The 17,121-nt window shown below is 36.0% G+C and overlaps 1 protein-coding gene across 1 annotated transcript; it reads left to right on the top strand.

The window, feature by feature from the left end:
* The first annotated feature begins 10,416 nt into the window (after nt 1-10,416).
* Nucleotides 10,417-16,774, top strand: LOC113310307 (cellulose synthase A catalytic subunit 1 [UDP-forming]-like). Its single transcript, XM_026558928.1, has 13 exons — nt 10,417-10,690; nt 11,456-11,657; nt 11,808-11,959; nt 12,228-12,532; nt 12,643-12,909; nt 12,981-13,326; nt 13,415-13,552; nt 13,663-13,788; nt 14,124-14,336; nt 14,423-14,684; nt 15,013-15,209; nt 15,302-15,652; nt 15,776-16,774. Exons 1-13 carry the CDS (start codon nt 10,601-10,603, stop codon nt 16,364-16,366), a joined length of 3,240 nt encoding a protein of 1,079 aa, XP_026414713.1. The 5' UTR covers nt 10,417-10,600; the 3' UTR covers nt 16,367-16,774.
* The last annotated feature ends 347 nt before the right edge of the window (nt 16,775-17,121 follow it).

The following is a 17,121-nucleotide window of genomic DNA, read 5'->3' as shown; positions in this document are numbered from 1 at the left end:
CTTATATGGCATTTTTATACTTGTATACATATATAGCATATGTAGGTTTTTTAAGGAGTAATTTGTGATAGATTAGTTGTATAGTGGGCTAAGCGGTGTTGGGTCTGGCAGTGGGGCAGTCCAACTGGCAGGATTCGGGTAGGGGCCTGGATCCAGCTTTCACTATCAAAAGAAAAAAAAATCCATTGTATTATCTGTATCCAATTTGTCTATCCCTGCATCCATTGGATGTTGGATTAGATGCGGATGCCAAATCTATGTATTAAGTAGATTATTTTTGGAATACTGCCAAGCTATAAAAGCTGAACTAGACGTTGGAACCTTGAAAACGCGGAGAGCCAACACTTTTATTTGGAAAAAGACAACAATTAAAGTTGGTTGTTTTGCAAAATCGATAAAGCATGTATGTATTATTGATTACAATATTGTAGGATCAGAATCTCGCAACAATTATGTGTCAGCGAAATTATCAATGCTACAGCACAGTAGCGTCGCAAAATAATTTCAGAAATAACGTCAGCAAGGATAATGAGAAAGATGTGATAGTCTTGCGAAAATTACAGAGCTTGTGAAATTAACATTTGTAAGGTTGCGAGAATGTCGCAAACCATATCCGAAAATAAAGGACAGATTAGCTGTCATCCACTATGTATTTCCTTATAAATAGTCATTCGAGTTGTAAAGGAGAGAGAGATCTTTTTTGGGTAAGAAACAAGTAAATAAGAGAGAGAAAGTTCGGAGCAGAGATCATTCATGACTTCTTTATCTTTCTTGTAAGAACATTCAGAAATTAATCAATAAAATTAAGAGTGTAAACTTAAAAATGAGTTCCGACTTCTTATTCGGCTTAAACCAACAATTAGTGTTGTAATGTCCAAGTTTGCCACAGTGGTAGCATTCAACTTTGGACTTATCTTTCTTGTGCGGAGAGCCATTTTTTCCTGGACTTGATGATGTTCCTTTGCTGGAGCTTCCCTTATCAGTGATAACGGCCTTGCTTTTCAAAGCATGCTCTAAAGAAGTTGCCTTTCTCTGCTTCATCATGTACTCATAAGCACACAGTGAACCCTCTAAACCTTCAATGGTTAGAGTAGACATATCCTTTCCTTCTTCTATTGCAGCAACAACATAATCAAAACCTTTTGTCAATGATCGCATAATCTTTTCAACTACACGATTATCAGCTAGAGTTTCACCATTAACTCTCAACTGACTCACAACAACTTGAACTCGAGAAAAATAATCGGAAATAGATTCAGATTCATTCATGGATAGAGATTCGAATTCACTTCGTAAGGTTTGCAACCTTACACTTTTCACCTTGTCGTCGCCTTTGTAAGCTTTCTACAAGACGTCCCACGCTTGCTTAGATGTTTTCGCAACTGAAATCTTTTCAAACACTGCGTCATCAAGGGCTTGATGTATGAAGTACAAGGCCTTCTTGTCCTTATTTCTGTTCTCTCTCAAATCGTCGTTTTGGGATTAAGGAAGAGTTGCACCAACTGCCGGATCTACATCGAAGAAACCAGCCTCAACAATCTCCGCAAGCTCCTGAAAACCAAACAAGACTTTCATCTGGATGCTCCATCGATCATAATTCTTCCCACTATACTGTGGAACTTGGGGCTGCACTGAATCTTTCATTGTATCCTTTTATCAAACACCTAATCTGCAAGACTTTAAACAGCGGAAACTTAAGGATCGAGCACTAGCTCTGATACCAAATGTAAGATCTGACAACTGTTAGTCTACCTGCAATAAGAACTGATATTGAAGAAGAAATCAAATTGAAGAATAAGAATGTTTATTGATAATTAAACTTCAGTTCTCAGTATAGAAGACAAAGAACTCCACCTATTTATAGGTGTTTACATAAGGACTAGCCAGTAGTGCTAACAAGATTGAAACAATTTCTCCTAATTACTTGGTATAACAAAGACCAAGTACTGTGACTTATTCAAAAACATAAAAATAATAAACTTAACTTATGTTTGAGATTAAATTCCAACCGAAATAACTCGAAAGAAAGAAGAAAAAAAAACCTCCTCCTTTCAATCCAATACAAGACTCAGTTATGAGTAACTAGAGGCTGTTGTTGAACTTGAACCCTAACACTTGAGATAACAGAGAAATCCCAGATTCACATCTTCTTCTTCAGTGCAGGACATGGAAGCCGCAGTGGTTTATAGACAATTTTTTTGAGATTAAGGTTCAAAGGGAATGGTTGAAATGATAACTAGGGCTTGCCACACATGCAAAACATGGGAGGAGTCACGTGCGAGTAAAGTGAAAACATCTTGTGATTGTCCCTTTGGAAGATTATGGAATTTTATGTTTTTTGATTTAAGAATTTAGTTAAATTGACTGTATGTTGAGACGAGTTTCTTAATCTCGACGAGGCAATCAATTTCTGCAGAGAACTGGCTTAGAAATTCGGTTTTGTACGAATTTCTTAATCTCGACGGGACAAGATTTGATTGCAAAATTTTCAGAGATGGTCGAGATCCCACCGAGATATGAGACGGTTTTATGTATGATTATTTAGTGAAAAAAATCAAATTCAACCCCTAAGGCCTAGTTTGGTATTGCTGCGGCTTTTGCAAAAGCACTTTTCTGTTGTGCGTTGTTGTGCTGTGCTGTGAGAAAAAAGCAGTTAGACGTTTGGTAAAATATTAAATAAAGTTAAAACTGATTAACAAAAGCAATCAAAGTGTGTTTGGTAAAATATCATATGCAACTATTGTTGTTGTATCAAATGACAAAAACAGACATATATCTGAAAATAATTTTGTTTCAATTTTATTGGGTTTAAAAATAATTAATTTTTTTTACTATTAAATATAAACATATATAATATTAAATTTACTTAACCACTTTTAATATATATATATATATATATATATATAATTTTCAAACAAAAAATCAAACTAAAATTAAGTAATTATTTAATATTATTATCAACTTTGTTATTAAATAAATATTTTATTATTTAGTATTTGTTTTTATTTTTATTTTCGACAAACTAACTGAAATTGTATCATAAAATAGTTTAAAAATAATATATAATAATATTAAAGAATAAAATATATGAAATAAAAATGGATTGTATATATATTTAAGGGTAATTTTTGTCATTTACAAAAATAAAATAGGGATAAAAAGGATAAATCAAACATTAAATGTTGGTGGGACCAAAGCTTATGCTTTTGTAGCTTTTAAAAGCTCCTCCTCCCCAGCTTTTGAAAATTGAGGAATTTGGGAAGTGTTTTGGGTAAAAAGCACTTTGATTTTTTTTTACCAAACACCAATTTCAAAAATTATTAACATATATATATTTTGAAAGTGCTTTTGGAAAAATAAAAGGGTTACCAAACCCAGCCTAAGTGAGATCTGGCCGACATTTCACTAAGGCTCCATTTTCAGCATAATTTGATTTCAGTCCATTCATTATTTAGCTTTTAGGGCACCTTAAATTAAGCTAGGCCTTCATTATTTAGGAAAAACTTGTTTTGAGGCATACTCAGTTTTCTTTTTGAGGAATAGTGATTCATTATCCCATCTAGGGTGGGTTTTTAAGGGGTTTCTAAAGGGTAGTGCAATTACCTACATATCCTTAAACGATTTGAATTACTAAAGTGTCCTTCCCTTTAAATACTTAAATAACCGTTAAACTTAAATATTTTGGACTCGAATTCAATCAAAGAAGTAATCAAGCAAAGGAAGCACAAATCAAAGTGAGTGACGTTGTAGTGCGAAATCCAAATCTCGATTTCTCTTTGATGTATATTAGAAGTTATTGGCAAAAATTTCATCTTGTTTTTGATTGATTTTGTTTTGTTTGATCAATAGAATAAGATTTCAAAAATGAAATTAGGGTTTACAGACACTAAAAAAATTGGCTTTAACGACTATTTTCAGTTTTTTTTTTGTTGGTTTTAGTTTGGTCCTACAATATATTTTAATGACGGATATTTGATGAAGTTTAGCCGCCCTCTCTAGTTTCCATCATTTGATCTTTGTAAGGATCGTACTCCAATTTCAAAAATACACACTACTTACGGGGGATGCTGATTGTACCCACTACTTACGAAGAAAGATGATTTGCAGCCAAGTAGGGTGGAAATAAAATATTATCCAAGTCCCTGATGCACGTTGATTTCTTTTCTTTCTTTTCTACCGAATGTACGGGCTACGATCTTGTCGGCCACACGCTCCAAGGATGTCCTTCTTTCCTTTTTTTTTTTACACTGTTTAGTTTCCAACAGATAATTCTATTTCATAGCTTCCTTTAAAATGCTCCAAGCACCCATAACTACCTTAATAAAAATCTCAAACAGATTTATGGCAAACAAAGTTCCAAAAATATCAAAACTCTAATAAGTAGTTACAGGAACATTCCCAACCTTGGTAAATAACTGTTAAAAAAACCGAAGAAGTGTTCTAGGATGACGCAATGAAGAAGCTTGAAGTAATTTATAGGGACCATAAGATTATTGATTAGTTTAATTAATGAATACTTTCACACCGTTGAAATATATCATATTAAAAACTGACGGGACAAGCCTTGAAAAAGAAAGATATATGAGGTGTTCTTGAGATTCTTCTCTTGCAAAGTCAATTTTTGGCTCCATATTCTATTATATTTTCATAATTTCTTAATGTATTTCATTTTGTGTACCGATACTACATTAATTATGAAAATATATGAGTTTTACGCGTTAAAAATACAATCCTGGAAACATATTAAAATGATTTTGTTTTGTTAAATGTGGATAGATATTCATAAGAGGATGAAACTGGAATGATGTTTAGATGAAAAACATAAATACCCTTATTGAATAAACAACTTTGGGAAGTTAATTAATTTAATTTTATATATGTGCATTTTGGTTTATCCTAAATTGATAAAGTTGTTGATTCACAACACTTCATGATATACAAATAATGATGGCATTAATATCGATCGAGCTTTACATGTGTTCTTTCTAATATCCGGTGGGTGGGTGTTTTTAATTGGGTTGATAGTGTGATGGACTTAGAGTGGATATGGAACTGAAAAAAGGGTTTGTTTTTCTTTTCTTTTGTCTGAAACATAAAAATTAAAGGAATATATATGAAAAATATCGAGACGTGATAAGTAAATCTATTTGCTTTTGCATGCGCCTTTTCTTCACACTCTCATATGTTATCAATGTTAAAGATTTTTGTCGTGATACAACTAAAACATTATCTTTTTTGTGTTATAATAAAGATAATGAAAATGTTGGATTTGTTATATCTTTGTTTGTTAAACTATTGTTTGTTGCAATATAAAATATAGTTATCCAAGCTGGTTTAGTATCGGAAGTAGAAAAAAATAGTTGAGTCTTATGTCGAAGAAGCTTGGTATTAATTTTTACATCTTCGATAAAGGTGGTGATGGTTTGAAAACCTTCGAATTGAAGCTCAAAAGAATTACATAGCAACAGTAATAATAATTTTTAATGCTTTTAACAATAATTATGTTTCGAGAATTTTAACTCCAAACTCCAATCGCCCACCTCTCTCAAGATCATCAATTAACAAATTTTAGATGCAGGAATAAGAATTCGAAACTAAATCTACTAGTAAAACTAAACTCCAAACATCACCAATCATCTACTTTGTCCTGTGATGTTGTGGAAAAAGAAGGATCGATGAGTAACCGAAAGTAAAACCCTAAAACGAAAAAAACCTACTCGATATTATGGATCTTAACGAAAGAACCTACGGAGTTTATCAATAATTACCTCCAATATCCTCTGTAAAGTTTGAAATTATCATCCATGGTAATGATGGTGAACCTATCTGATGTGCCTGGAAAGTTCATCCATGTTCTCCTTTTCTTGTTGTTGATTCTGCTGAATTAACGCCACAAAAACAAAAAGATATTCAAAATATTGAACAATTAATATGCTAATTACAAGAAACAAATCACAACACATATCAATTAAATAACTGTTGGAAATCTTCCCCTTTTGCTAGAGGGTACCTGACTTGGTACAATTTAGATATCAAGCAATTACCGCATGCAAAATAAGAAATTTTGTCCCATTCATCAGCAGAAATTTCAGTTCCAACAGATTCGTCGCTGCTCGAAGAGCTTGAGTTCCTATTGGGGTAATCTTTACTGCTCTCATCTGAAGAAAAAACTAGGTATTCTCTCAATCCCAAAATTGCTTTGATCTCTCAATGATTTTGCTAGCTATGGTCACCAACCGGATTACTTTAGACTATATATGCATAATAGTGTTAACTTTGCATGCATACGTTGTTTGTGAAACAAAATGAGAAAGTTGTGCTATGCATGTTAAAATCTCAATATCCTCCACCATTCGATAAATAAGTGGTAGTGGTGGATCCAGTGTTAGTGGTGCCATTTGTAAATTGTGGTGGTGGGTTAAGTGGTAATGATGGTTGAATACACGAGACCAAAGACGGGTCCACTTGCGCACGAACATTTTTATGTCCACCAAGACATGGGATACACTCACCAAAAGTTATGTAGTTATTTATTTTTAATGTGTGATGTTCGATAAATTGAGTGGAACCGTAAATCGAGTGGAAATGTAGATAAAATGAGTAAAACCCCCTAAAAACGAAAAAAACCTACTAGCTATTATGGATCTTAACGAAATAACCCACGTAATTTATCAATAATTACCTCTAATATTCTCTGTAAAGTTGGAAATTATTATCCATGGCGATGATGGTGAACCTCCCTGATGTGTTTGGAAAGTTCATGCATGTTCTCCTTTTCTTGTTGTGATTCTTCTCATTTATATATGCATGACAGTGTATAGAGCTCACCCAAGGGGTTTTGCTTGAATTGACTCCATGTATACTAGATTGGATTTAGGTATCATCATCAACAATTTCTTCTATTTATAAGTTTTTTTTCAACTGAAGTTTTCTTCCAACACATTTTTCATTTTAAATGAAACAAATAATTTGCTTAACGTCAAATAAGGAGGTTAATTAAATAATTTTTTTAATTAATAGTAAAAGTATTTTAAACTATCAAGACGGTCAATTGCAGCCTCGAGACCCAAATTGATCTAGTTTCAAAAATTTTGGGATTTAAATGCAACACTGGTTATATAATTGGGACCCAAGTCTAAATATTCCCCTTTTTTCCCCCTTTGTTCACATCAAGTCTTCATAAAGTTAGAACCCTCTTACGAAGTACCCTAAAAATAGGACAACAATATGATTCATTTCAATAACAGCATGAACCATTAACTCAAAGCCAAAATAAAACTAAATTTTCAGATAAGATTGGACCTTCATTTTCAACCAATATTATCAAGCGGGTTATTATACTTAGTAGAGTCATCCAGTCTAGGTCATCAAAAATGGACCCATGTTATGATCGTTTTTGTAAAAGTTTAAACATATATCAAGAATATAGAATTAGAGTTTTCTCTATATAAGGATTTAGTATGTAGAATGGATTAGTCGGAAATTTATGTTATGCTCTGACAAATGTAGTTAATTTTGTCCGAGATCTCGTTGAGATTGTCGAAATTCCACTGAGATGCATGGTGAAAAGAAATCAAACTCAACCCTAAAAAAATGGTATTGTTTGTTTGCATGTATAAAAGTTTAACATACGTAAGGCATACGAAATGCTTTGCATATATATGACGAGTATAAAATTTGAAAATAAAGATTCCGAGATTTCACCAAAAATCTCCCCTTAATAAAATTATCTTAGTGTCTTGGTCCCGTAATAGCAGAAACAAAAGTTACGGATGACCACAAAGAAAAGTTAAGCAATAGCATAAGAGATTACTTACTAATTAAGGCCTCTTATTAGATGTTGTTTCTTTTACAAGTGTAGTGTGTGATATGTCTCCCTTTGATAGCTATAAAACCAACATATTTGGAGGGCCGGAGGGATTAAACAAACCAAGCATTGCTAATTTCTTATTTGACAAGATGGTTAGCATAAGGAATACACACAATGTGTGGTTAAGGAATTTCTTCCCCAAATAGATGTTCAACGTTGGTAATGGGGTATAACAGCTTAAAACGTACCAAAATTAATTTAAGACAAATTGAAGAAATTATATTTTTTTCCTTATTTTGATATCTATATATTTAATAATTAAATAAATCATAAAAAGTTTTTGGTTGGTAATCTAGCAACAAGCTGGGCTCCACCTCCCCTTTGAATAGCAATGCCTAATCTATAAAAAATAAAACTACCCAAACCGCTACTAGCATCATTGCTGATAAGATAATTCTTCAGACGCTTGAAGAAACTCAATGTGTCATCGGCAAGCTCTCCTAAAGTGGAGAAAGCTAGAACACCCAGGCCATACCCATGTGAAACACATTTGTCCAAATATTTAGTGCGTTTTCGTGAAACCGCACTAGAAATAGCTTCACCTGGGACAAACGAGCGAACACCTTCACCAGCGAATGGGGAGACACCTGTGACATCCATGCAAACATCTTGTCCATTATCCAAGTTAAGAACAAGGATGTCAGCGGGCTTCAGATCTCTGTCATCATCTGTCAGAAAACCAAGAGAAACTTCCTTGCGTGCAGGCACACCAGCTTTGTAGCAAATGTCAGTAATAACATCTCGAACAATATCATGTCGACACTTGTAACCAACATCCTTAGCACAGTGAAGCGCATGATCACCAAAGATATCCATAGATTTGCTACAACATGGGTATAAATTGTTATCAACAAACAGAGGGATACCAAGGCAATAGAAAAGAACAGCTCTGAATTATCTTGGTCCGAGGCACTGATTAAACCCACTAATAGAAACTGCTAATAAATAATCTTGTGCATGCTTGACCCGGTTGCACTGCCATAAGATAGAATCCTTACAGACAAATAAAAGTGGTCTGAGATTTGTTTCTTAACTGCATCGAAATAAGTGATTGTCAGGGAGTGCATGGAAGGGGGGCAGTATCATCGACACAATAAGAAGAAGATAATTCACATACCTGAATAAAAGTCTGAAGAGCCAACTGATAGGCATAACCTCTGTCCATTAAGAAAAGATCACCAAGGATTACTTTTTGCAACGAAGTAGTCTGGCTTTGAGAGGCGAGATAATAGTAGGCACGGGTGTCCTCCATGGTATAAATGCCAAGTCCACCATCTTTGATAGGCAATGTAGCTAATCTCTGTTGTAAAGGACCAAATCCCGCATAATCACCAGTAATTAGGAGTCTCAAATACTTATACAACTGGTCATCAAAAAGATCAGTGACTTCTTGCAAGGCTGCATGATTGGTAATATGCATTGCAAAATATAATCTACACACCAGTGCAGTTCCGAAATAATAGCAGCTCACTTTGAGGATCCTTGAGTTTTTTGGTTGCATTCATTAGGTGAACAGTCTTGTGCACCCTGCTCAACATCATATCGCTGATAAAATCCAAATCCAAACTCACAGGTCCACCCAAAAGTTTAACACCATTAGAAGGTCTACCAATGTCCGAGGGGAAAACACCATCTTCTGTACTTCGGGATCAATAAAAGGCCAAAAGACCTCTGTTTTGTTTATATTGAGATGTAAACCCCTGCTAGGTCTCTCAGTTTCAATTATGCTCAAATCTTTAGCTACCTCTAAAGTATCACCAACAATTGTACCATCATCAAGGTATCAGACATACAAATCAACATCACCATGTTAGATGCTGGTGAGATACCCTTCCCAGTAAATATTATCACCATGTTAGATGCTGGTCACTTTTGAAGGTATTATATTCCGACAAAATATGCATTGGGCTCCGTACTGGCTGCCACCAAATGAATTTTTTGATGGATGCCAATAAATAGATCGGTGTATATTGTTGAAAAGAGCAGCTGGAAAAACCAAGTCCGGCTCAACGTCATTGACAAAAAAATGCAAAGAGCCCGGACACCGACACTCTCTCATGAAGAATAGACCATCGACCAAATAAAATCACGTATGGTATGCTACTAACCAACTAAAAAATCAATAATAATAAAATAATAATAATGATAGGGTTTATTTTTTGGAATATTAAACAACTTTGGGCGATCAAAATAACATGAATGCAGTATGATTATTATCAAACTTAAATTAAATCATTTTTTGTAATTAAAACCCAATTAGTTAAGTAGAAACAAACCTCAATAATGATGTTACACTCTTTCAAAACAATTGACCTTAATTACCGTCTCAAACTACGAGTTAGCCATCGATCGCCCATACTTTTTGGCAAACAAACAAACAATCAAATCAATGTCACGTTGAGTCCATCTCAACCCAGTTAAACAGCTGACTACTATTTCGAGTAGGCTGGGTCGAGAGGGTATTTTTGAAAATAGAGAAAGGTTGTAGGGGTAATTTGAAGAAGAAAAGTGAGCACCGACAAGTGACAGCTAGCTATTACTAGATGTTTTTATTTCGCAAGGAAGGAAGAAGAAGAAGCAACCTCTTCTCTTCTTTTCTTCACAGTGGAAGCAATCTCCATCCATTCATCCTACCAGTGTAGAGAGAAATGATTAGGAAATTGTAGATACGTACGAGATTCATAGACTCTCTCTGTGTTGTTGTAATTAGAAGAAGAGGAGGAGTGAGTTATGGCGGCAAATGCGGGAATGATTGCTGGTTCTCATAACCGGAATGAGTTCGTCGTCATTCCAAATGAAGCCGGAGCCGGAGGAGATCATGTTTGTATTCTTATATTCTTGTGTTTGCATTATCAGTTTCTTTATTTAGATCCCCGATTTTTTGTTCGACTCTTTTGTTACTTAGTGATGATTATGTTGATTAAATTTGAACTATGAAATGAATCACTGACACAAATTAGACTAGAATGTTGCTTAATTGTCACCTGAGATCCAACTTATGATTATTATTATTATTCAATTCGGTGCGAATTAGAGGTTTTTGATCTGCTTCTTATTCTTCTTTGTTTTTGATTTTTCATTACTAGGGCATTTTGTTTGCATATTGAATACAAGATTTTAGTTTAATCACTTTGACAGATTCAATACAAGATTTTTTACCGTCTGTTTTCAAGTTCAAGTTTAGCTGGGTGAACTTTGGTCTCCAAGTTTACTTAAGATTCCAACGGTAATTGTAATTTCCTTAGGAACACTAGACTAGACTAGAAAGTGAAGCCAAGAATCATAACTAGAATCACTCCCATTTCTGAGTAAAAGCTAATCTGTCAACTAGGGGAGGCGTAATCCTAGAGCAGCTGGGACCCGGGCATCAATTCTCAGTATCCTTCACTTATTCATCAACAAATATCCTAGTACTGCACTGTCAAGTTCATCCCGAGATCTACTAGTTGGTAGCTTGCCTGGCTGTAATTTTTGTAAATCTTGATTCATTTGAGGCTTTTAGATGCAGATTAAATGGATTACCTCTTTGTTTTTGGACATGCTCTTATTGAATTGGGTCTGTCTCTTTCATGGATGATAATGCAGGAGAAGCCAATGAAGAACAATACAAGTGCTGGTCAAGTGTGCCAGATCTGTGGAGACACTGTTGGGGTTAACGACAAGGGTGATGTCTTTGTGGCTTGTAATGAGTGTGCATTCCCGGTTTGTCGGCCTTGTTACGAGTACGAGAGAAGAGAGGGGAATCGCTCTTGTCCCCAGTGCAAGACTAGATACAAGAGACTCAAAGGTTAGCTGCTATTTTGGTTATTTTGTTACATTGATTGGTCTGATATGATTAAGTATTCGCTTAATGTTTCTTGTGCATACCCGTTATCCAAATATTTGTTTAGGCTTTTTGTCATTTATCTGGCTAATAATTAAAAATGTCATATGTCAGGGAGTCCAAGGGTTGAGGGAGATGATGAAGAGGATGATATTGATGATCTTGAGAATGAGTTTGCAAGGAGGCGGTGGCAAGAAGAAGATGTTGACCTTTCTTCATCACATGAGTCACAACTCCCTATCCCACGTCTTACTAATGGTCGCCAGGTAAGTCAAAGTTGGCGCTTGTATACTTGTAGGTTCTACAATAATGTAGGAAAGACAGTAGTTGCTTTGTTTACTGCCTCAAATAATATTTGTGTAAAACTATTTTATCTTGGCTAGTGCACCTCTAGACAGGGTTTTGTTGTTCTCTTATTTCCGACTTATATGTGATCCTTTTGCACTTCTTTTTGTGCTTTGTAATCACATTTTGGTTACACTTTCCGAGTTGGATTAGCATTATCATTTACGTATCTGAATACCAATATTTCAGGTATCTGGAGAAATGCCTGCAACACCAGATAGCCAGTCAGTGCGAACCACACAATCAGGTCCCCTGGGAGGTGAAAAGCGTGTTCATTCTCTTCCTTATCTAGACCCAAGTCGGCCAGTCCCTGTGAGAATTGTGGACCCCTCAAAGGACTTGAATTCTTATGGACTTGGCAATGTTGATTGGAAAGAAAGAGTTGAGGGATGGAAGCTCAAACAGGAGAAAAGTATGACGCAAATGACCAATAGATATCCCGACGGAAAGGGGGACATGGAAGGAACTGGTTCAAATGGAGAAGCTCTACCAATGTATAAACACTTGCTTTTCCAAGATAACATTCTTTTTAAATTTGAACTTTGCTTATTCTCAATCTTTTCATTTAATCTCTCAGTATCTCACTTCCCAATATATAATACAGGGCTGGTGATCCTCGTCAACCTATGAGCCGAATTGTGCCTATATCTTCTTCTCACTTGACCCCTTACCGCATTGTGATCATACTTCGGCTTATTATCCTGGGTTTCTTCTTGCAATACCGTGTTTCCCACCCTGTTAACGAGGCTTATGGGCTATGGTTAACATCAGTTATTTGTGAGATCTGGTTTGCCTTGTCTTGGCTTCTTGATCAATTTCCAAAATGGTATCCTATCAACCGTGAGACTTATCTGGACCGACTCGCTATAAGGTTTGCTACCTCCACATTTTTGTTCCTTAGCAACTTATACAGTATAGTTAGTAATGCCTTCTTGCAAACAGATTTGATCGACCAGGGGAGCCTTCGCAGTTAGCTCCAGTAGATATCTTTGTCAGTACGGTGGATCCTCTCAAAGAGCCTCCTCTAGTGACAGCTAATACTGTGTTGTCCATTCTTGCCGTGGATTATCCCGTTGACAAAATATCTTGCTATGTTTCGGATGATGGGTCTGCAATGTTGACATTTGAATCCCTATCTGAGACCTCAGAGTTTGCAAGAAAGTGGGTTCCTTTCTGCAAGAAGCACAATATTGAACCTAGAGCTCCTGAATTCTACTTTCAACAGAAGATAGATTATTTGAAAGACAAGATAGTACCTTCTTTTGTAAAAGAAAGGAGGGCGATGAAGGTAATCTAGTTGGCCTTAGGGTAAAACCGTAAAACTAATCATTTCGTTTATCTGGCGATTAATATAAAGGAATGGTTTCTTTTTTCAGAGGGAATATGAGGAATTCAAGGTTAGGATCAATGCCCTAGTGGCGAAGGCACAGAAAATGCCAGAAGAAGGTTGGACGATGCAGGACGGAACTCCCTGGCCTGGAAATAACCCTAGGGATCATCCTGGCATGATCCAGGTATCATAACTCTTCCTTCTACCCTGATATCAGTGAGTTATCTTCAGATTGCACGTTTCTCCTTTATTCTTCATTGAACATTTTCCTTTGTTTTTTGCTTGGAAATGCAGGTGTTCTTAGGACACAGTGGAGGGCTTGATACAGATGGAAATGAGCTACCTCGACTTGTGTATGTTTCTCGTGAGAAGCGACCAGGTTTCCAACATCACAAGAAAGCTGGTGCAATGAATGCTTTGGTTCGTGATGCTTAAACCCTTTCCACTATATGTCTTGTATTCCGTTTGATCATATTTCTGCAAGATAAAAACAACAGCTCATTAAATTGCTTACTAATATGTGTCAGAAACATTGTCATATCAAAACATACAAAATACTCACTGATGAGGGGTAGCTTTAAGTTTTTTGAATCCACTTAAGTGCACAACATGGAAAACTACAATCAGATTGGTAAACTTCGAAATACAGGAACAAAAAAGAAAAGGGGAAAGTGCTAGCACATCTGGACAGTGAAGCAGAACAGTTTCAATGGCTTATCACTGACATGTTTGTATCATTGTCTCCTGTTTAACAGATTCGAGTGTCAGCTGTTCTTACCAATGGTGCCTATCTTCTGAATGTCGATTGTGATCACTACTTCAATAACAGTCAAGCTGTAAGAGAGGCCATGTGTTTTATGATGGATCCTGCGTATGGAAAGAGAACCTGTTATGTCCAATTCCCACAGAGATTTGATGGCATTGATCTGCACGATCGATATGCCAATCGCAACATTGTTTTCTTTGATGTATGTATCTCACATTTTTTGTTTTTCAAGTTAAAAGGATCCATCCTTTTATGTGCATCAACGCTCATTGTTTTTGTTCTTTTCAGATCAATTTGAAAGCGTTGGATGGTGTCCAAGGTCCAGTTTATGTGGGAACAGGATGTTGTTTTAACAGACAAGCTCTATATGGTTATGATCCAGTCCTGAGTGAAGCTGAGTTGGAGCCTAACATTATTGTAAAGAGTTGCTGTGGATCAAGAAAGAAGGGGAGAAAAGCAAAGAAGTACAGTGATAAAAACCGAGGAATGAAACGAACTGAATCTAATGTTCCCATTTTCAACATGGAAGACATTGACGAAGGTGTGGAAGGTAAGCTTGTCAAAAACGCATGGATGTCTTTTTCCTTTGTAATTAGTATCTATCACAGCAGTTGACGCCTTCCAAATCATAGATAGGGCCCAGTCTCTAGCACCTGAATATTTTTCTGCCAGAGTCACATGTCAAATTTTCGAAGGAATATGTTTTTATAGGAGAATGCAGATTCTAACATATACAATTGCTTTTTTCCTTTATAAGCTCTTCATTTCTGGGTTTCTTATTTAGTATTCTCTTTATTGTCCTCTTTGTTGTCAATATTTTTGTAGAATGAATCCTTATGGCGAAGCTAACATGTTTTCTTGTCTGTCATTTTGTTCAGGCTATGAAGAGGAAAGGTCACTAATTATGTCTCAGAAGAGGTTAGAGAAGCGATTTGGTCAATCCCCAGTTTTTATTTCATCAACGTTCATGGAGCAAGGTGGGTTACCACAGTCAACCAATCCTGCATCTCTTTTAAAGGAAGCCATTCATGTCATTAGCTGTGGGTACGAGGACAAGTCCGAATGGGGTAAAGAGGTGAGTTCAGAAGGGCTATCCAAATGACATATTTTCTGGGATTTGTATTTCTAGAAAAACTCTAACTGGATTTCCTTCTTTTCTGCTATCAGATTGGTTGGATTTATGGGTCTGTGACGGAGGATATTCTAACAGGATTCAAAATGCATGCTCGAGGATGGATATCTGTTTATTGCATGCCTCCTCGTCCTGCCTTTAAGGGATCTGCTCCAATCAATCTTTCAGATCGTCTGAATCAAGTCCTTCGATGGGCCTTGGGATCAGTTGAAATTCTTCTAAGTAGGCATTGCCCTATTTGGTATGGTTACAGTGGAAGATTGAGGGTGCTAGAGAGACTAGCATACATAAATACCATCGTTTACCCTCTCACCTCACTTCCTCTACTTGCATACTGTATACTGCCTGCCATTTGTCTTCTTACCGGCAAATTTATCATCCCTGAGGTCAGCTAAGTTTCATCATATCCACAATTTATGCTTTTACTTTTTGTCATTTCCCAGTTTCCCCTGCTGTTTACTTGGATGTGTATGTATATTTGTATGAAACTTCACTTAAACTGTGTGCAGATAAGCAACTACGCTGGTATCTGGTTTATTCTACTCTTTCTTTCCATTGCTGTAACTGGAATTCTTGAGCTTCGGTGGAGTGGGGTTGGGATTGATGACTGGTGGAGAAATGAGCAGTTTTGGGTCATTGGTGGCACATCTGCACATCTTTTCGCTGTCTTCCAAGGTCTGTTGAAGGTTCTTGGAGGTATTGATACCAACTTCACTGTCACATCCAAGGCAACCGATGATGATGGGGACTTTGCAGAGCTTTACCTTTTCAAATGGACTGCACTTCTCATCCCTCCAACTACTGTCCTCATTGTGAACATGGTGGGTATAGTTGCAGGTGTTTCATACGCGATAAACAGTGGATACCAATCATGGGGTCCACTATTTGGAAAGCTGTTTTTCGCTATATGGGTCATCCTCCATCTGTATCCTTTCTTGAAAGGTTTGTTAGGTAGACAGAATCGTACCCCAACCATCGTCATTGTGTGGTCAATTCTTCTTGCTTCCATCTTCTCATTGCTGTGGGTTCGTATCGATCCTTTCACTTCTGCTGCAACAAAAGCTGCTGAACGAGGTCAGCAGTGCGGTATCAACTGTTAATTTTCCTGAGGAATCCATTTTTTTGTCTCCCTGTTATATTTTTTCTACTCACCCTTGTGTAAATAATAAGGTATATCAAAATCTGCATATCAGGGTTAAAGTAATTTAAGGTACAAATGTTGTATCCGAGGGAGAAATGGGGTGAGGATACTATCATAGAGAGTCCTGTTTTTCTTTTTAATTCTTTGTTGTGTATTTCTCTACTCCTAGTCTGATGTGGAATCCTTTAGATTTTAGGTAGACGGCATCGACTGGAGTTGAATTTAGTTTTGTTCTTCTTCCTGTGTTTATAGCTTGTATTTGTTAAAAAGTGATTATTGTGAACAAAAGAAATGGGTTAGATGATGATGTCAAAGTGATACTCAATTTATTTATTTAATAAATATATATTTCAAATTTACTCAGGTACATGGATGCTTTTAGCCTGTGTTGAATTGGTGAAAATTAACATGAGAGAAAAATCTCTTTTCTCTCGCCTGTGCTGTTAGGAGTATTTTTGTCTGGCTAATTTGGGGCCTAGTGTGATTATTTTGTGCCTATGTCTACAAGACAAAGAAGAATATTTTGAAATAAAACGGATAACGTACCCCTTATCCAATTATTTTACTAAATGGCAAAACTATCCTGATTGATTATTGCTAATTTGGGTGGAATCAAGTTAACCCTGAATTCCATTAATTCATCATCAAAACTTGAAACAATTTTAATTTTAATTTTTTTTAAAACTCGATCTAGAATCAGTTGATGTTAGTGCA

This window comes from Papaver somniferum, chromosome 9, assembly GCF_003573695.1.
Source record: "Papaver somniferum cultivar HN1 chromosome 9, ASM357369v1, whole genome shotgun sequence".
NCBI classification, from domain to species: domain Eukaryota; kingdom Viridiplantae; phylum Streptophyta; class Magnoliopsida; order Ranunculales; family Papaveraceae; genus Papaver; species Papaver somniferum.
This window is presented reverse-complemented; position numbering and strand designations above follow the sequence as displayed.

Excerpts from the sequence above, each read along its gene's own strand:
- LOC113310307 (XM_026558928.1), top strand. The coding sequence starts at position 10,601 with ATGGCGGCAAATGCGGGAATGATTGCTGGTTCTCATAACCGGAATGAG. Across the intron at positions 10,691-11,455 it reads CCGGAGCCGGAGGAGATCAT|GAGAAGCCAATGAAGAACAA; the intron begins GTTTGTATTCTT and ends ATGATAATGCAG. Across the intron at positions 13,327-13,414 it reads AAGAAAGGAGGGCGATGAAG|AGGGAATATGAGGAATTCAA; the intron begins GTAATCTAGTTG and ends TTCTTTTTTCAG.